This window comes from Taudactylus pleione, unplaced genomic scaffold (assembly GCF_031769625.1).
Source record: "Taudactylus pleione unplaced genomic scaffold, aTauple2 ptg000314l, whole genome shotgun sequence".
Taxonomy (NCBI): Eukaryota; Metazoa; Chordata; class Amphibia; order Anura; family Myobatrachidae; genus Taudactylus; species Taudactylus pleione.
In genome coordinates, this window is record NW_028284715.1 from 10,838,163 (window position 1) to 10,859,656 (window position 21,494).

The 21,494-nt window shown below is 46.1% G+C and overlaps 1 protein-coding gene across 1 annotated transcript in view; it reads right to left on the reverse strand.

Annotated features, from left to right (window-relative positions):
* Positions 1–21,494, reverse strand: part of SPAG1 (sperm associated antigen 1) — a 120,506-nt gene that overhangs the window by 15,064 nt on the left and 83,948 nt on the right. Inside the window, exons 13-14 of the mRNA XM_088442685.1 lie at positions 8,977–9,129; positions 6,406–6,551 (exon numbers count right to left, since the gene is read on the reverse strand). Coding sequence (XP_088298811.1) covers positions 6,406–6,551; positions 8,977–9,129 — 299 coding nt within the window. The remainder of the gene's footprint in view (positions 1–6,405; positions 6,552–8,976; positions 9,130–21,494) is intronic.

Genomic DNA, 21,494 nt, shown 5'->3' on the forward strand with positions numbered 1-21,494 from the left:
AGGAAGCGACGTTTACGCGCTGCGCCATAGCGCTCATTTTTGAATGAGCGTCTAACTCGTCATCAGCCCCAGAGTGTGTAAGTGCCAAGTTCCATGTAATACCAGGATGCACAAAGTGCATGTGACCCACAAACCTGTGTGCATGTGAAAAATGGGATTTTGGTACCTACCGGTAAATCCTTTTCTCTGATTCCACAGGGGACACTGCAGGTGCTTGCGCTGGGGTATAGAGGCGTTGATAACTGGAGCTGGCACTTTAAAATAATCTAGAAGTGTGAAGCTCCTCCCCCTCTATGCCCCATCAGCCCTCAGTTTAGAAAATGAAGACCGAGAGGAGATGGAGAACAAGTGGAGTAAAAGGGAGAGAAGAACACACAATCAAAACATACAACATACCGAACAGGCAGGCGAAGAGCGCTGAGGTGGGCGTCCAGTGTCCCCTGTGGAATCAGAGAAAAGGATTTACTGGTAGGTACCAAAATCTCATTTTCTCTTTCATCCACTAGGGGACACTGGAGGTGCTTACGCTGGGGACGTCCCAAAGTTTTCCCCACGGGCGGGAGCGCTCTGCGGCACCTGCAGAACTAGGCAGCCAACACGGTATGCCGAAACAGCGAAAGTAACAAATCTGTAAAACTTGACAAACGTGTGAACTGAAGACCAAGTGGCCGCGCGGCACAATTGTGATGTGAAGGCTCCCCTAGCGGCCGCCCATGACGCACCCACAGAACGTGTGGGATGAGCCGAAATGGACGATGGAGGCCGGCGGTCGGCATTAACATAAGCCTGATGAATGGTCAGCCGGATCCAACGTTTCAAAGTCTGCTTAGACGCTGGCCAACCCCTCCGAACCACATCATAGAGGACAAAAAACGACTCAGACTTACGGAGGGAAATAGTCCTGTCAACATAGATGCGGCGAGCTTCGACAACACCAAAGGCAGAAGAACCACCAGAGTCCTCCACCAAAGATGGTACCACAATAGGCTGATTAATATGAAAAGCCGACACTACCTTGGGAAGGAAGGCGGCTACCGTCTGGAGTTCCGCCCTATCAGCATGAAACACAAGGTAAGGTGGCTTATAGGACAGAGCACTCAATTCTGAAACTCTACGAGCCGATGCTAGAGCCAGGAAGAGGGCAGTCTTCCAAGACAAGTACTTAATATCACCCTCTTCCAAAGATTCAAACATGGACGACTGAAGAAACAGAAGCACCAAGGTTCAAGTCCCAGGGAGCTAATCGGGGGTACAAAAGGAGGCTGCAAACGCAAGACTCTCTAAAGAAACGTCTGTACCTCAGGAATGAGGGCCAATTTCCGTTGAAAGAAAATGGAAAGGGCAGAAACCTGCACCTTTAAAGTTCCAAGACGAAGGCCAGAATCCAGACCAGTCTGAAGAAAAAGCAAATACCGGGACACCGAAAAATCCTAGAGGGAAGATCCCGACTGGAACACCACGAGATAGAAGAACACCAGAGGCTATGATAATGCGCAGCCGAAACTGGTTTCCTGGCGCGTAGCATGGTGGGAATAACAGAGTCTGGGATTCCTCTGCGTCTTAGGACATCGGTTTCAAGAGCCACCCCATTAAACGCAGTTGCGCTAGGTTGGAGTGCATGAAAGGACCCTGCTGCAGCAGATCCGGGCGCAGAGGAAGGGGCCACGGATCGTCTGCCAATAGGGACCAAAGGTCCGAGAACCAACTACTCCAAGGTCAGTTCGGAGCCACGAGAATGACAGAGGCTGACTCGTGTTTTATCCTTTTTAGCAGTCGAGGAAGAAGTGGAATCGGAGGAAAAAAGGTAAACGAAGTCGTAGATCCACGGAACTGTCAGAGCGTCTACTGCCACTGCCTGCAGATCTCGAGTTCTTAACATGTATATCGGGAGCTGACGATTCAATCGTGACGCCATGAGGTCCACCTGAGGACATCCCCATCGACGTATCAGCGCGTTGAACACGTCTGGATGAAGCTTCCATTCCCCGGGATGGATATCCTGGCAGCTTAGGTAATCTGCTTCCCGGTTGTTCACACCCGGGATGAATACCGCCGACAGGATAACCGACTGGCTCTCGGCCCACCTGAGAACCTGAGTTGCTTCTGCATTGGCCCTGCGACTCCGAGTCCCTCCTTGGTGGTTGATGTATGTGACGGCCGTCGCGTTGTCGGACTGAACCCTTACCGGACGAATTCCTAGAAACTCTGTTTGTTGCTTCTATCAGAGCATTGTAAATCGCTCTGAGTTCCAACACATTTATGGGCCACTTGTGTTCTAGAGGGGACAATCGACCTTGAAAGTGATCATCGAGGACTACTGCTCCCTATCCTCGAAGGCTGGCATCTGTTGTTACGATGATCCAGTCCCACACTCTGAATCTCCGTCCCACTAATAGTTTGTTGGATTGTGTCCACCAGAGAAGGGTCACTCTGGTAGCTGGGCTCAGACGGATCTGTCGGTGTAGAAGCAGAAGAGACCCTGACCTCTGTGTTAGTAGGTCCAGCTGAAACACCCTGGAGTGGAATCGCCAGAACTGTAGTGCCTCGAAGGCCGCTACCATCTTCCCCAGGAGACGCAGACAACGAAGGAGGGACACCTTCTTTGGTCTGAGGAGCAGATGAACCAACCACCGGATATCCCAGGCTCTCGTCTATTGGAAGGAAGCTACTCTGTGATGCCGTATCTAAGAACATGCCCAAAACAGGAGCTTCTGGGACGGATTGAGATTTGATTTCTTGAAGTTTATTATCCAACAGTGTTGGAATGTGGTTCCCAGATGGGAACGTGGAGATAGGTATCCGTGATATCCAGGGATAATTTGAATTCTCCTGGTTCCAAGCTCGCAATAACTGACTGCAGAGACTCCATTTGGAACCGATACATCTTCAGATACAGGTTCAATGACTTTGGCCTGACCGATCCATCCGGTTTGGGTACTACAAACAGGTTCGAGTAAAACCCCATACCTCGTTGATGTTCTGGAACCGGAACTAGCACAGATGATACTACTAGAGACTGGATAGCCTCCTGTAGAAACCTGGCCTTGTCTGCAGGTATTGGCAGACTTGTAGTGAAGAACCGAGGTGGAGGGGGAACCTCGAAGTCTATTCGGTACATCAGGGAAATTAGTCTGCGGATCCACGGTACTGGAAACGTCTGGTTCCAAACTTGTTGAAATCTTTGCAGGGGGGCTCCCACTGTAGGTGGTCCCAGGTGGGACGGAAGACAGTCATGCCACCTGTTTCTCAGCTGGCTTAGGCTCCTGTCTACGTGCAACCGTGTGTGGGCGGCCTCTACCTCTGTCGCCTCTTGCTTGGGAGGGAGCCCCTCTGGCTCTCCCACGAAAGGAATGTGGCGCACGAAAGGAATGAAACGAAGGTCCAGCGTAAGCTCTTCTGGGAGCCAATGCAGTTGACGGGAGGAAGGAAGACTTACCCCCCCCGTGGCCTGGGATATCATTTGTCTACTTCCGGGCCAAACAGCATGTCGCCATTGAATGGTAAACCCTCCACTGCACGCCTGGATTCTGCGTCCGCATGCCAGGCTGCTGCACTCTTCCTGGATAAGGGAGAGATACAGGCATGAAACAGTTAACAAATGGCAACCACGCTGTTATCTACAGCCGCTTGCCACATATAGTGGAGCGAGAGAGCCCACGCTGATTAGGCTCCGCCCCCTCTTCATGCCCTAAGGGCTCCATTATGGCTGTGTGGCCCATCCCCCCCCTCCCCGCTACCCACATGTATCAGCGGGGAGAGGGAAGAAGCAGGGAGCCGCGTGAAGCGCTGTGTACACACAGCAGACAGCGCAGGGCAGCGCCGACAGTGGGCTTCCCTTACACAGAGCACAGGTGTAGCGCTGTTTAACTGTGCTATGCACACACTAACACAGCGCAGGGCAGCGCCGACAGCGGGACATTTGTAGCGCTGTCTAACAGCGCTATGCACACACTAACACAGCGCAGCATGCTGTGTCAGCGCCGGGCAGCGGGGCAGGAGCCGGGGGAAGCGCAGCTTGTCACTAACTGCGTGTCCCCTGTAGTCTCTCTCTCTCTCTGCAGGTCAGCAGTCTTCTCTTCTTGTGTGTGAAGATCTGCTGTGGCGATAAGGAGCTGTCAGGAGCTCTTTTAGAATGAGCCCTGCACACTCCTTCCTGGTGTTTGCTAAAACACCAGGGCGCCAGGTACCCGGACCCCACCTTTTAGATAGGTGGCGAAGGGTACCTATAGGAGTGTAAAAGATGCTTTGAAATAAAAAAATTTAATTAAATAAATGTATTTGCTGGAGCACAGCATGTAGTGACCAGCTCCTAGAGGCACATTTTCTAAACTGAGGGCTGATGGGGCATAGAGGGGGAGGAGCTTCACACTTCTAGATTATTTTAAAGTGCCAGCTCCAGTTATCCACGCCTCTATACCCCAGCGTAAGCACCTCCAGTGTCCCCTAGTGGATGAAAGAGAAAAGGGGTGTGGTCTCATCTGTATGGGCCACGACAAATCTGATTTGTCCCATACGGCGATGAAGGGGTGCCGATCCCGTTACACCATTGTTATCCAGGTGTCACTGCCAAGTACAGTGTGCATACAATGGCTGCAGTGATACACAATAATTATGCAGTATAACCTCACCAGCTCTAGATGTAAGAGTGCTGGTGAAGCTGCATCTGCAGCAGGATTTATCCATCAGAACAACAGTGCACAAGCCTGGAGCTGGCAGTGTAGACTGAAGGTATAGGACGAGCGCTGTGTATCAGTGGTGGGGAGATCTGTATGTACACAGCGCCGGCAGCTGTACTATTGAAGTGTTTTGAAATGTGTGTGTTAAATAAAAGAGGATGTGGCTGAAGGTGCCCGGGGATGTGACCAGGGAGCGGCCAGGAGATGAATGGAATAAAAGAAGAAAAAGAGGAAGCTACAAGTGAATATAAATTATAAACAGAAAATTGACAGACCCGAACAGCACCCCCTGCCCTGTGCCATGACACATGTCATACCACCCTAGTTATGGCCCAGGATGGCAGATGGGCAGAAGATAGCAAAGGCTCTGGCACTGTCTTTGCCATCACTTGCACCAACTTTACGTAAAGTCATGTAAAAGATGGCGCCATCGGCAGATTACAGGTGGGGGGTGGGGACACACACACCAGCTGAACGGCAAACAGTTGGCTCTGCTCCGAGTTCAGGGTGTGCAGCCTGGGGCCCCTGTGCACCACAATGCACCCATTATAGATATGCCACGGACAGCACCAGCGCACTTGCACCAGCCTAGATCTGAAACAAAGTGTATACTGGAAATAGGCATACCCCCTATGGGCACCCCCTATGAACTTTGCCTACTCCCTGTAATGGCCCAGTTACGCCTACTTAGTCGCAAGTGGAGATGTGACTGAAATGCATACAGATCTGCATCACCCGTACTTGCGTTCACTTGGTTAAGACACAGACATGTTCAGCTCTACTTCAGACTGGGTTCCGTATGAAAATGTCAACAGCCTAATGTAGACCGGAGAACGCCAACACAGTACTAATGTTATTTAATAGCATTTTAGCCATGCCGGCATTACAAATTTAAGGGGTCAATTCAATTAGCCTTAAATTACTTGCGGCCATAAGTGCGGCTATATGCTGCACTTACAGTACCTCTGAACCACGTACAAAAATTCTGCACGTCTATGGCGAGATTGGGCCGGGCGTTGCGGTGCTGTAACAACTGGAACTTGATTACTTCATGTCTAATTGAATTGACCCCAAAACATGGTTCTTTATCATAGAGGGAATGTAGACAGAACTGCGGCTAGACAAAGTTGGCTAGAAGCATAAATACGTCTGTTTACAGTAAAGGCCGGTACAAGTGCTCTGTGATGCCAGTGCAACCTCTATAATGGGTGAATGGTGTGGTGCACAGGGGTCCTTGGGTCATTTTGACAGCTTACGTATCGACTATGCATCTACCTCCCATCAGACGCATAGTAATCACTGACAGCAAGGACCACAGAGTATGGACATTTATTTCTACCGTGAATGAATACAAATCTAGGCCGCTCTCAAAGTATCAGTCTGAAACATATGAACTTTTAGAATCCTACTTGTCCAGCATGTTATCTTCTTGGCATTACAGCATTATTTCCACAGCAATGCAAAGCCAATAAGAGAGAGACGATTCGCTGAAATGAATGGAATGCTCTGCAAGCAGCAACAGGTACATCATTCTACTAGCACACCAGCAAATTAGCCGCCTCTCTCCGCAGTCAGCTGCCGGCATATTACTGCAATGTTAGTGTTGTAATGTAATGGGTATACTACCGTAATACAAAGGTTTATGGTGATTTATGCAAGAGATAGCAATATAAAAGTTGACCCTGTTGGCATTATGTCGCCAGAGTATGTAGGAAGATACGGCTCATACCAGTTACGCGTTCTGGGCGGATATTGTTCGTGGCAGCCATGTTTTTTTCACGCAGATGTAACTGGGTAGACACAGGAACTGACGGAATAGGGGGCAGTTTCTCCCTCCAGTTCGGTCCATCAAGATCGATCAATGTTCTCGTAATTCTGTTTGGAAGAGACAAAGGAAAGGAGATAAATGCAAGTTTACACTAGAGGAGCTGTGACAGGAACACACCAGGAATCACGTCATCATCTGCACATGGAAAATCCATAATGACTTAGAAATTATGTCCTTGGAAATATAAAAACGACAGAGGTTGTATAAAAGATGGTCTATCTATACACTGTCAGTCAGTCAATAGGCCAACACCAGATGGTCAACGGTAAAAGGTTGCCAGGGTCAAAAGGTCAAGTAAAAAAGGTTGACACTGTTTTTGCCCTAATCCTCACCCTAACGCTTCCCCCTAGGACTAGCCCCCCCCCCCCTCCCCTGGTGTCTAAACCCAACTCTACCTCTGGTGCCTAACCCTATCCATCCCCTTCTGCCGTCTAACCCACTGTCTTACCCTAAAAATCATGAAAAACAATGTGTCAACCATTTCTGTGTTGACCTCTTGACCATTCAACACTGTTGACCATCTGGTGTCGACCTATGGACTGTATCTAGACCAGGGCTTGACAAATTTTTCTAAAATCTAGGAGCCAGGATGAAAGTGTCGGAGCTAGACAACCCCCCCCGAAAAAAAATTACAGGAGTGAGGAGCACAGCTGTGTGTTATGCAACAGTTATACCCTCTATACTAATCCACAAAATGGTCACAGTTGAAGAGATACAGTAAAATGGAGGCTCCCTCACTGCCCTGCACAGCTCCCCTGCTCCACCCTCCAGTAATAACTAACCACATTTCACATAAAACAATGGTGCCAGAAATTACAATAAACCCCCCCTCCCCTCATGGCCATACCACTATCCCTCTCCTCAATCACTGGCCATGCATAGACCTTACTACTGGAGAGCTTTATGCAGCCGGAGATAGGAGACAGCCGACACGAACAGGAGGATCAAACTGGGACAGACAGCAGGGATCAGAGCAGGCCAGGATGGAGAGGAGTCGTCAGCGCAGGCCGGGATGGACAGAGGCACAGCAGTCACCGCAGGCGACACTCAGCACATGCACTCCTGTGCAGGATATGAACACTGCAATACTATAGGCACGATTCTCCACCAGAGCTGATGAGGATCTGCTTCCTCCCTCACTGCAAAATCTGGTAGCCAGGGCGACCTGGCCCCTGGGATTTGATCTAGACACTGTAGCTCTTCCATCCGGATACTGGGCTCCCTAGGTTTATCAAAGCTGTGGTGTCTGCAATCAGTGAATCCTAGCAAGTGACCTCTGTAGTGTTTACTTCCCTTTCCGGCAAAACTAAATACTAATCGGCCGGCATAAACTGTTACACATAAGTTACTTCATGAAAATGTGTAACTGGAGGAAGGAAACTCATACTGTACATTTAGTTTCATTTACCCCTGAAGAAAAGCAGTGAGTTTTACTTTTAGCTTATTTAAGAAACATAATACAGTTAATGCACTAGATTAGGAAATTTGCTTTGTTTGCCTGCAAACTCCGTTTATGCATATTACAATGTGGCAGTTTAAAAAATGAAAAATATTTTATAAAAATAAAACATTAAAATACCTGTAAAATATATATATATATTGTGTATCATACTGGAGGGACCTGTTTTAGGGGGCCACAATCACTGGCTTGTAATGGTACATCTGCCCCGCAAATGGCTGGAAAATGGAATACAAACTATGGATTCAGACTTTAGCTCCTGAGGGGAGATGGGGGCTGAGCACCTGGAGAGTAAACTCCTGGAAAGTAATGGTGCATACACACGGTCAGATTTTTATTCAGATCTGAACGACAACTATTTAAAAAATCGTTCACTCGTTCATATCTGAAGGAAAATCTGACATCTGTCAGATGAACGATTTGAACGATGCGCGTTCCCGATGGTCAGATACCGATATCTGACATCTGATGTGTTTGCAGTCAGACTTGGACGATTCCATTCATTTTAATGCAGTCAGAAATCATTCAATCGTTCATCTGACAGATCTGACAGTGTCTTTGCTCCATAAGGTGATGGGGGGATAAGGAGCCCAGAGATGCAAGGCAGCAACATAGCCACTGTGTGTTTAGGCCTGTATTATATACTGGGGACACAGGGGGTGAAATACATACTGGTCTCTGACCTTCATTATGTGCTGGTTATTTGCAGCTGTATAATACTGTTGGTGGAGTCGTAGTATGGCGGTCTATGGTGGCAGTGTATGGAAAGAAGGCAGGTTATAGGAAGAGGAAGCACCGTCTGGCCTACAAGGGAATGTTCCGAGAACGAGAGGAGGTGCAGGATGAGGTCCGGATGGACAGCAAGCATTGTTAGCGGTATGGCACCGGAGGACTGAATGGGATATAAATCGGCAGGAGGTGCGAGTCAGTGGAAGTGGTGGTAGGTTAGCGCAGTTATTAAAAGACAGGTAGTTCTAATAATACATGTGTGACAATAGCATGAAGAAACCTACCTGTTTATGCTGTCATTGGCCAGCTGCATCCCACTGTCTATCTGTAGTGCAACCTTATAATCCACGTACGCTTGTCTGTATCTCTCAAGGGACTCATTGGCCATTGCTCGTCGCAGGAGCGGTTTAGTGGAGAACGGTTGGAGCTCCAGGGCTCTTTAGGAAACAAAGGCAAAACATTAACATAATAGAATACACACAACAGCTATTTTTTATTTTATTTTTTTTAAGTGTAGAAAATGTTCTGAATACGAAGTAAAAACAAAACAAAAAAAAAAAAAAAAACACAACACAAGCTGTACACATGTTGGATCCATGATGCAGAAAAACATTCTAATTTGAACTAGATTGGGGAAATCTGATTTATTTACTAATGCAGGGGTTCCCAACCACAGTCCCCGAGGCACACTAACAGTCCAGGTTTTAAGGATAGCCATACTTGAGCACAGGTGACTTAATTAGTACCTCAGTTATTTTCGATTTAACCATCTGTGCTCAAGCCTGGATATATCACTAAAACCTGGACTGTTAGTGTGCCTTGAGGACAGAGGATGGGAATCCCTGTACTAATGGGTAATGGTACACTAGCACCATTCTGTTGAAGAAGACCTAAGGAATGCACTAGTGTGATCTATTAGTCTTAATTCCAGGATGTTCGGTAAAAGATAGAAAACTACACTTTGATTTAGTAATCCACCCACAATGTTCGTAGAAAGCTCCCAGGACCAACCCTGTGAGGTATTTAAACATATAAAGGTGTGGGATAGCCTTACAAGCAGCAAACTCTGACACATAACAAATCTAGTGCATAACTCACTAGCGCTACCTCTGACACACAACTATAGTACTGCAATACCATACAAAGAGACAATCACAGCAATACCATACAAAGAGACAATCACAGCAATACCATACAAAGAGACAATCACAGCAATACCATACAAAGAGACAATCACAGTAATACCATAAAGAGACAATCACAGCAATACCATACAAAGAGACAATCACAGTAATACCATACAAAGACAATCACAGCAATACCATACAAAGACAATCACAGCAATACCATACAAAGAGACAATCACAGCAATACCATACAAAGAGACTATCACAGCAATACCATACAAAGAGACTATCACAGCAATACCATACAAAAATACAATCAAGGTACGTCAGTATGTGATCATGCAGGTCTGCCCAGGGTGCTGAGACTTTCTCCCACTGTCCAAATACATGCTCATTCTATATATAAATCGATATGACTACAGATGAGTCCTCATACATCTAGCCGCAATATGCCACGCAGCGCGACTTGCCTGGCGTGAATGAGACACCAGGTTCTGTGCTACTCCGCTAGCATCGATGATCTTTTTTTGACAAAAACACCACTTCTAAGTCACAATGCGATGTGAAAAGGACACACCAGCAGACTGTGCTGATTAATTTAATATGCAACACTTGTATATTTGTGAGCGACCGATTCGCATTGTGACTTAGAAGCATTTTCGGCAAATAAACACACAAAAGAGACGCCCGGTGCTACCAAAGTCTCCAGGGACTGGCGCACCAAGAGCGGCTTTTCGGCGCAATTGCAGCAAAGATGTGAAGAGACACCTCTGTAAATAGCAATAATACTACAGAACTGTAATGTAGTAAATGCAATACTATTTAAAAAGTAGTGTTCTAGGTAGCTAACTAAAATAGTCAGCAAATTAGTTCTACAGGGAAAATAAAAATTCTCATATGTATTATATGAAAACCTGTTTCTCTCTGTACATATTATGGGTGAATGTGGCGCTCCATCTAGCAGAAATAACATTTCTTTGTACCTTGCATATGCAACCCTCTAGTATTTTCCCAATTGCCCCTAAGAGATGGAACTTCTATCCATGGTGAACATAATACAGGCACCCCGGGTTATAACGGCACCCAACGAATGCTTCCCTCACTGCCTTTTCCCAGCATATACCTTCAAAAAGACCTAATCAAAATTTAGAAGGCACTTTTTCTCCAAGGTCACCTCCATTTTTTAGGGAAAAAAAAAAAAAAAAAAGCTACTAATTCAGTGTCCTGCAACATGTATTTACTGAATACATTTTATACTGACATTTTTAGTTATCAGTCATATTTTTATTTCAAAACACTGTAGATCAAAACACGTTGCATTGGCTTAGGTTACAAAAACATCCTTAAAAAAGGAACCAAAAAGTGAATTATGTTTAATGGCAGAAGTGATTTACATCTGTAATATGGAAGCGCTAAATTTACACTGATGGAAAAACAAGTCGGCAAAAGAGAACTCAAGTGGCCTATACCAGCGCATCATTCAATAACTACCACGTTACTTCATAAGCTCACAACCGTGAAGGGATCGCGATTCCGGGTAGGGAGGCCAATGGCGCCTCAATTTTTCAATCCCGGGATTGAAGAAAAAAAAAAAAAAAAAAACAACCCTCAAACCAGGGATTCCCAGGATACTCATGATGGAGTTAAGCAATGCTGGCCACCCACAGCAAACAGCCTCCAGGACCGGCGGACACTGCTGTACAAGGGGACGGGCTGGTGTGCAGATACGAGGTGTGACCTCCATGATGTCACACATTGTCGCACAGCCGTAGGAGACCTGGGGGCAGCGTCTGAGCCAACAAAACTAGTGCTCAGCGCTGCCCCCGGGCTGAAGACAAGCCGCGCATTTTAATCCCGAAAAATCCCGGGATTGGAGGCACCAATCCCAGGATTGAAATCCCGCCGTTTTTTGCCCTAAATCCCGGGATCCTGCTGATCCCAGGATTGGATTCCCTAATTCCAGGTGTGAATCTGAAGACTAATACACTGAACGATAAGCGCCCGGAGCAGCCGTTTCATTGGCTGATCTGAATGATTATCGGTCAGTGTATGGCCAGCTTCCCACGGTCACAGTGACACTGCCAATGCCAAGATCTGTAAACACAAGTCCCATGGAGGTAAACATGAAAGACAACAATGAAACACTGTGCACCAAATTAGTTACACAAAACAAAAGAATAATATTGGTGGAGATCAGGGAATGACAAACACAAAAGGTGTAGCAAGGATCATGTGAGATCAGCATCTCACTGTCCAGCCTCACAGAGAAACAGAGGTTTATACGCACAACAGAGATCAAGCCATACATATAACAATATACACAATATCAGAGAGAAAAACAATAAAGAAAAAAAAAAAAAAGTGGATCGATCTATATCTGGACTTCTTCACTCACCAAAGGGGTAATTAATGTTATTCAAGCTGTACTTTGTATTAGAAATAGATTATCATCCTCCTTTATTTATATGGTGCCACAAATATTCTGCAGCGCCTTACAAAGTACATATATAAGGGAAGAAACCAGTGACTTGCAGTACAATGCAGGACAAGGACATGGTTTATATACATTGCTGCATCAACGATCAGAACACTCAAATAAGCAACAGGGCGTCAGCAACCAAGTGTTAGGTGGGCAGTGAGGAGTAGATGACAGTAATTAAGGGTAAGCACAAGAGGTTAGAGGGCTTTGAACGTAAAGCTTACATTCTGATGGGGAGGAGCAGACAAAAAGGCGTGACACAGATGGGGTAGACGGAGCAAGGAGCATTGGGTTAGGATGAAACCTGGAAGTAGTGGTACTTGAGAGCTCGTTTGAAGATTTGTAGAGAGAGTTGGAGAGTCTGATGGGGAGAGGGAGAGAGTTCCAGAGGTAGGGAGCAGCACCAGCAAAATCTTGGAGGAAGTAATAAGTTGGCAGGAGAGGCAGCGTGCATTAGGTGAACAGGAGTGTGAAGGGAGAGGAGGTCAGAGATGTAAATGGGAGAGGAATAGGTGAGGGCTTTGTAGGCAAGTGCAAGAACCTTGAATTGTGTTCTGAAGGGGAGCCAGTGTAAGGCTTGTAGGAGAAGGGAGGCAGATGCAGAACGTTTGGAGAGGATGATGAGCCCAAGCAGCAGCACTAAGGACAGATTGCAGTGGAGAGAGGTGGTAGTCAGGGAGATGAGATAAGAGGAGGTTACAGTAGTCCAATCTGGAGATGACCAGTCAGTGGATGAGGGTTTTAGTAGCATCCTGGGTGAGAAAGGGTCTGCGAGAGGTGGTTTGAAGGAGAGGGAAGAGTCCAGGATAACTCCAAGACAGCGCACTTTGGGGCTAGAGGAGATAGTTGTGCCATCAACCGATAAAGAAACAGTAGGAAGTGAGGTTATGTGGGAGGGTGGGAAGATGAGCTCAGTCTTATGGTGCCCATACACGGTACGACTTTTTACCCGATATGGACAGTTTTGACGGGTTGTACAGACCAATCGTATCATAACAGGTTTTTTGTGTGTTCTGTGACCCCGATGCGTGTCCCCGCCGTGCTCATGTTGGATCGCAGATCAGATGGTTTTGCAGAGAGATCTCAACCGATCGTGTACGATGTGACACATCGTATGTACTTTTGTTCCTCTGTGATCCGATGTAGGATCTGTGATGTCCCTGGCCACTCCCCACCGCCAATTCAAATAGTGCACGATAGATCAAAATCGTATGGTCTTATGTGGAATCACTGCATTATAAAACACAAATCTAATAGAAACTGAAGGGAAGAATTTTTAAGGGAAATCGTATGCGACATCAGATTCGATTACAAATCGCACCTTGTATGGCCAGCATTAGACATATTAAAGTTTAAGAAATCGCTGGGACAGCCAGGAAGAGATAAGAGACAGTTGGAGATAAGTGAGGAGGGAGGGGGAGAGGTCGGGGGAGGAAAGGTAGATCTCAGTATTATCAGCATGAGATTATGTTAGTTCCACATATTGCAAATAATACAGGTTAATCGGATCAACTAACGCCAAAGCCATTATTTACACACATGTGCAGGGAAATGGTTTAGGAGCTATACCGAAAGATATAGGAGAGAAGAGGATTGCATGTTGGAGGAGACATTTGCCCCAATGCATATTACAGACTTGTTGTGTAACAATGCAGGGCATCTTTTGGAATCTGAATAGACTTTTGGTTTTGGGGCCACAAATGCTGCATATTAGGAGCATTAACAAACACCAGATTATAGTTTTATGGACTCCTATAGGTAACAAGGTTAAACACAATTTCAAATATCTTAAGCAGGACATGATGCAGTATTGAAGCAGGGTATTTTTTGTCAACATTTATCATGTCGACTGATGAAAAGCCGGCATGATTGGAATGTATCCATTGATGACTTACCTGGTACAACGGCTCCAGCTTTATCTTCCCGGTCCAGCGGGGATGTCCGGACTACTTCCGGCAGTAAGTGTAACTAACCCTTACCCTCCCGTAGCCTAACCCTCCCCCATGTGGTGTAGCCTAAACCCAACCTTCCGCTGCCGGTCCATGCACAATGTCAGCATTCCACATGCCGACATTAATGGTCCTAATGTGTAGCATTTGTGCCCCCGAAATCAAAATAAGCCTGATGCCAGATAATAACCAGATGAGATAATTAGTATGTTGGTACAGTAAATGCGCTCAAAAGCTCAATCAGCAATATTGGCCTGTGCGTTTGGTAATCTTCCAAACGTGCTACCAGGTCCCAGTGAACCCGGAAGAAATCTGTTCTCCCACATGTCCAGATAGGCGACCTACGATTGGCCCATGTGTTGCTGGTTTTATGCATAATGCTATGGGACCTTTAACATACTGTACAAATGTCTGAATAACACACTAGGCCCCACCCCTTCTGCACAGTGTCTTGCTGAGTGACAAAGTACAATTTACTCCAGGACTCACAAAAAAAACAGTTTCAGGTAGAAGTAATCAGGGGCACTAAGGAGTCATAAATATGCCCCGACCAAGTTTCCAGGCGAGGCTACACACACCCCAGTAACGAGGCCCAGCTGATCTCATGGCAATAGGTGTAACAGTTACTCCTAAATGAGATTTTGACATTACAGTGTAAATTGTGATAAGCCGTAACAATTCCTGAATAAATCCAGTCCGATTCCATGATATAAGAAAATACATTTGGAGTGAATCACGGTAGCACAGTGACTAACACTGCAGCCTCGCAGCACTGAGGTCATGTGTTCAATCCCAACCAGGGCCCTGTGTGTGTGGTGTTTGTATGATGTGTAAGCGCGTGTACAGTGCACCATCAAGGTTAGCGCCCAGCATTTGCCCTACAAAAATGAAGATCATTAGGGGCAGCAGATCTGATAGTCACAATACTTGGTCTCCATAACTGGACACCTTGTTCTCCCTACATCAGTAATGAGGAATAACCATAAGGTACTTCTGTCTGTAAACTGGAATGCACATCTGACAAGCAATCTGACAGGTGGCCACGTTTCAGGTTTAGTTGTGGCACAACGACAGATGTAGGGCTTGTTCTTCAGGTTCTAATCTAAGGTGTCACAGTAACAATGTACCGATTACATCTATGTCCCGCATAATAAAGTACACCTGACACCACAGGTGAAAAGGAGTCAAGTGGAAATTGAGGTTTAAGTTATTATATAATGCAGAGTTCTCTCCATAGTTTTTTTAATGTTGGGTGGAACAAACCCCTAGATAAAGTGGGCAGAGAGTGCAACCTGTAAGTACCACACATCCATCATTGTCCTTCTGCTGCCTGTTGGGATGGGCTCTTTCTGTCCATGTGCTGTGAACTCTCTGCCGGCTGGGTCGAGGGGAAAAAACTGAAATAAAAAAAGACTGCGCAAATGTTGGGTGCAATTTTTTTTTTCTCGTTTTTGCCGCTAATTGAATACGTCCCATAGTAGTTATTGCTCATGTAAAAAAAATAAAGAGCCATGTTGTGCCCGACATGATGTTACACGAGAGTAGCTGATCATGCCGTATAGTGAACAGGAACTCGTAGGCATGAGATCCTACCAAAGTGCTACTATGGGAAAAAAAGGGCATGACTAGGATGTGAACATGGTATAACTGGAGCGCAAGTGTGGATCCAGCGATGGGACTGCAGCTTCCTCCTAGGGATGGCCGAACATCGATTGTTAACCACCAATGGTCGATTGTTTTACCATCGATGGCAGATATCCAATAGCTCTCCGCCGACGATGGCATAAGCACAACGTAATTTTTTTCCCCCTCCATGTGCCAGGACACAGAGCATAGTTCCGATTAACCTGCTGCCCTGCAATTATTAAAGTAGGGTTGACCATCGGTGGACAAACCCATTGATGCTTGCCAGCCGTTGATTTTCACACCATTGAGGTTAATCACCAATAGTGACCATTGATGGTTAACCCACCGTTGATCATCCAGACTCCTGCACTGTATGTAATGGAGACTTCCAGTATGCAGTGCAGACCTCACTGTGCTTTTCTGCATATGCACTATAGGTAAATGAGATTTTGGCATGTATACAAGTCTTTCTGTATGCCTCTGCTCATTTATAAGAGGTGCAGTTGTATTGAGTTCCACTGTGGAACATAAAAGTCACTTCTGGTTCTGGATATTTTAGCGCTTGTTTTCTAAATGTGGGTGTATTTTATGTGTATGTTTGGGTGGGTTTGTGGCATTTATATGGGATATGTTATCTTGACAAAGGTCCACATCAGGACCGAAACACTGATGTGCTGTTATGAGAATGGCTGAATTCGGGTTAGTGCACCACATCTAAATTTTCTATGCACATTGAATCTTCTGGATTCTTTAGGTTAGTACCCCCAGTAAAGTGAACCTTACAACGTGTGCAGTGTGGCAGCTGGGTGCATTATCCTGCTGACATAGGCCACTGCCATCAGGGAATACAGTTGCCATGAAGAGGTGTACTTTGATGCAGCAATGTTGAGGTAGGTGGCACGTGTCAAAGTAACATCCACATGAATGCCAGGGCCAAACATTTCCCAGGGCATCACACTGCCTCAGCCGGCTTGCCTCCTCCCATAGTGCATCCTAGTGCCATCTCTTCCATAGGTAAACAACGCACCCGGCCGTCTACATGATGTAAAAGAAAACATAATTCATCACACCAGGCCACCTTCTTTAGTGTAGGCACTTCAGCGGTGGACAGGGTCAGTATGTGTCAGAGCCATAACTAGTCTTTTTAGTGCCCTGGGCCCGCCCGAAAGAGCATTTTGCTGTGCTCCCCCTCTCCCGACACACACACACACACACATTTTTCAAGTAGGGACATAAGATGTGTGCCTGAAAAAGGGGTGTGGCCCCATGGGGAAGGGGCATGAAAAATCTGATTTGTCCTGTAGTATGATGAAGGGGTATCAATCCCTTTGTATCACTGTTATCCAGATGTTGGTGCCAAATACAGTGTGAATCCAATGACTGCAGTGATGATACAAGATAATTATACATTATAGTAACTCGGGAAAGATTTCTGGACTGCACAACCTGACTATCTATCTATCCATCTATATATATATGATGGGAGGTGCTACCTGATGAGACTAATCGCAGGCACAGAAACAGACAAATCTCAGGTGCACAACTCCAAATTATTAATAATATATAAATGCAATAAAATTTTGCAATCACTAGAGGTTTTTAGCATAATCATGGCCAAGGTTATGGGCCTACCCACCATATCCAGGTAACCTCTTTCGGTTAGGTCCCTAACATACTAGGGTTCAAAGCCAGAGCGCAGGACCCCCCAAAACTGGCCCAGCCAAGCTGCCCCAGGGCACCACCATAGTAAGAAAAGTGCAGTGTAAAGAGATAGTTAGGAGCAGCTGCATATAAAGAATGAAAATAAAAAAGTGAAGTACATATATATTAAACACACAGGGAAGGGTGGGCTGGGCCAGCTTGGCTGGGCCAGTTTTGGGGGGTCCTGCGCTCTGGATTTGAACCCTAGTATGTTAGGGACCTACCCGAAAGAGGTTACCTGGATATGGTGGGTAGGCCCATAACCTTGGCCATGATTATGCTAAAAACCTCTATTGATTGCAAAATTTTATTGCATTTATATATTAATAATTTGGAGTTTTGCACCTGAGATTTGTCTGTTTCTGTGCCTACATTATAGTAACTCACCAGCTCTAGATATAGCAAAGCATTGGTGAAGCTGAACCTGGAGCAGGATTTGTCCATCAGACCAGCTGTGCACATGGCTGGAGCAGGCCGTGTATATCACTAGCTTAAGGTATAGAAAGTGTTGCTTGTAGTGTATAAGCAGCAAATTCCAGTGGCGGGTTCGAGTCCAGGGTATGACAGTATTTTTAAATCTGTGCATTAAATAAAGGAGGGAGGAAGTGACTGAAGGTGCTTGGGGAGGTGGCCACATGGAGGGGGGAGTCAGCCACAAAATATATAGGGGCGGCCAGGAGACGCTGAGGATCAAAGAATCAGAAGCTACAAGTGAGAATGATTATAAACAGTAAATTGACATGCGCCACTGAACAGCGCCCCCTGCCCTCCGGTCCCGTCCCATGGCACATGTCGCACCACCCTATTTACCGCCCTGGCATGGGCACTCTGACCAGTCTGCGATGCGCGGTGTGTTCTGACACCTTTCTATCATAGCCAGCATAAACGGTTTCAGCAATTTGTGCTATAGTAGCTCTTCTGTGCGATCAGACCAGATGGGTTAGCTTCAGTGGCGTCACGTACAGTATATAATGTATAGCATATTGTGTACATAATAATTAGCGCAAATCTAAAAAAAAAAAAAAAAAATATGAGGAGGATGTATAAAGTATGCAATGTGCAGGACATAACTTAATGTCCTGCACTTTTTATACACCCTCATTTTTTTTTAGATTTGCACTCAGTATATTATGTACACAATGCACTCAATATATGCTATGCATTATATACTACACATGCCACTATTATATTCTGCACATTATACACCCTCCTTATATACTATACAGTAATATTGTACACTGTATGCTGCCAATACACCATCCCCATATATAACCTCATTTTATACAAATACAGTAAGCTATTCTTTGTATAAACAGCATGAGCCTGTTTATTATATCAGAGTCCAGTCTACGAAGACACTCACACACTCCAAGTACGAGCCACGGCCGCCCCTGCTCTTACCAGCGCAACTGCTCCTGTCATTCTGCAAGACACGACATGGTCAGGCATCAGCTGCTGGAGGAGGACCCTTGAGGGAGGTGTCACTCACGAGCTCCGCACAGGCCCATGGGAGGAGCTGATGTGCTGGGCATGGGAGCAGCTCCCCCGTTGGCCATTTATATTTTGCTTCAGTGAGCTCTACGCATGCGTAGAGAAGTGGTCTGTCTCGGCTCTGATCGCGGCAGGGGTGAGTGAAGGGCGCAGGGCAGCCACTGAGGGGACAACGGGACCGGCCCAATCCGCCCTTGCAATGCAGTCAATGCAGAGAGCATTCTATGGATTCAAATACAACGAGAGTAGCCCAATAAACAATCTACATAGCATTCCATTCTAGTGACAACTAGTCAAAACACAATGCATATTAGTGACTACTAATCAATGTGAATACAGTTAAGGAAGCAATTGTAAAACACATACCCCGAACTCTGATGGCTTTACTAGACCCTGGGCCTATGGTGACTTTACTAATCAGACCCCAGACATCTGGTAGAAAAGTTACGTACAGATGTGTCCTTAGTTACACAGCTTTACTGCAGTCGCGGTAAAAAGCCCCTCTCGGCTCTCCAGGTCCCGCGTCACTCTTCTAGTGCCAGGCGTCTGTGTATTAGTTTTGCCAAAAATGCGTCTAAGTCACAATGCAACTGATTAATGCTGATTAATGTGACACTTGCATATCTGTGTGTGACTGAATCCCTTAATCTGTAAACGAAGTGCTACAATGTAGCGGCCTCAGGTTTTTTCATTCCGAGTTCCGTTGTGCTTAATATACAGACTCAGGTTCACACAGATATACAAGTGCCACATCGCACATTAATCAGCAGTGTCTGCTGGTGCTTCCTAATTGCGTCGCACTGCAACTTAGACAAATCTTCAGCAAAAAAAAAAAAAAAGACGCCCAATGCTAGCGAAGTAGCATGGGACCTGGCGGCCCACTCACGCCAGGCAAGTCACGCTGCGTGGCTTATTGGCCGTTATTCAATTGATGCGCCCCTGTATGCGCCCAACAGGAGCTATTCAATTGTTCCTCCTGTCGGGCGCGATCAGCTGCCGGCACACCATTGCAGCTCCCAGCCCCAGTGGGGTGCAAGCTGAAATGGGCGAAAAGTGACATGTTTGGGTGCCCAAACATCACTTTTCGCGGTCGCACCCAGTACTTTGGTCGGGGGTAGCTGCTTTACGCGGCTAAACCCGACCACTTTGGGCGCGATCAGTACAAAGAACTGCAACAATTAAACAGCGCCCCACGATCTCCCGTCACTTTAGACAGAAGATCGGGCGTGCTATAACAATTGAATACCGCCCATTGAGTCTAGATGTATGAGGACACATCTGTAGACAGTCCATCAACTCCCCAATACCAGCTGGTGACAAAACTCTGAACGCAGGTCAAGATGGCAAACTAAATGTCCCATCCTGCAGTCCCAAATGTCTCTCAATGCTCTGCACAGCTATTTTTGGCTGTGCGGACACCATCATACCAAGCTCACAGCTCCTTACACTCTAATCGGGAAATAGTTCAGCAGTCAACCAATCCGAGCAGGGAAATACCAACACTCTGGGGGTCAATCCAATTATCCGCGAAGGGTGAGAGTTGCCATAGCATTAAAACACTGGCAATGGTACCGCATCTCGCACCCCCTACTTTTGCGTGAGTTCGGGCTGCCATAAACTGCGGCTGTTGCCGCATTGGCTCGCATCCAGGAGATCATTGCAGCCAATTAGATTGAGCCCTTTGACTTGCGAATAGACAGCACCATACATCAATCAATTTGCCAGTGGCTGTCTACTGGTTATGGCAATATACCAATACCTACATAACTGCACAGGTAGGGCCGCAGCGAGACTTTTGTCCAGGAATGATGATGTTCGTCCATGTAAGATGACGTTTAGCCTCTTTCTGAGTTCCGTTTTTTTGGAGGGAAAAATCCGAACTCAACGTGCAAACTCGAACCTATCCGAGCCTGCACATCCCTAGATATTACCCATGAAATCGGATTGTGTTACAGAACCTCCGATTGTCTCACCAGTTGTGGCCATGAATTGCACACCAGGGCCTGGCCCAATATTATACTGGCCCAGCTCACCTATGAAAACGATGACACAAATATGAAAAAATAGAAACCTTTGCACAATCTGGCGTTTGATATTTTACATTTTGTGAATGCAGGGATGCTTTGCCTCTGGTTTTAGAGAAGGAAATACACAAACTCACAAAATGCTAATTATAGGTTTCATTTCTTTTTTAAACATGTTTTTATTGGGTATTCCGTTACCTACATTAGAAAAAAAATATATAGATCATTGCTGATGTTAGAGGCAGGTCCCCAGGTGATTGCATTGACAAACCAGTTTCTCTTATGCAATGAATCATATAGAGGGTAATGCAGTCTAGTGTCAATCATCATTACAACAATTTTCCAAGCCAGGTGATTGTGCTCAGGTAGCTTTCCTCTACACTAGGAATAAGCAACCAGGAGCTG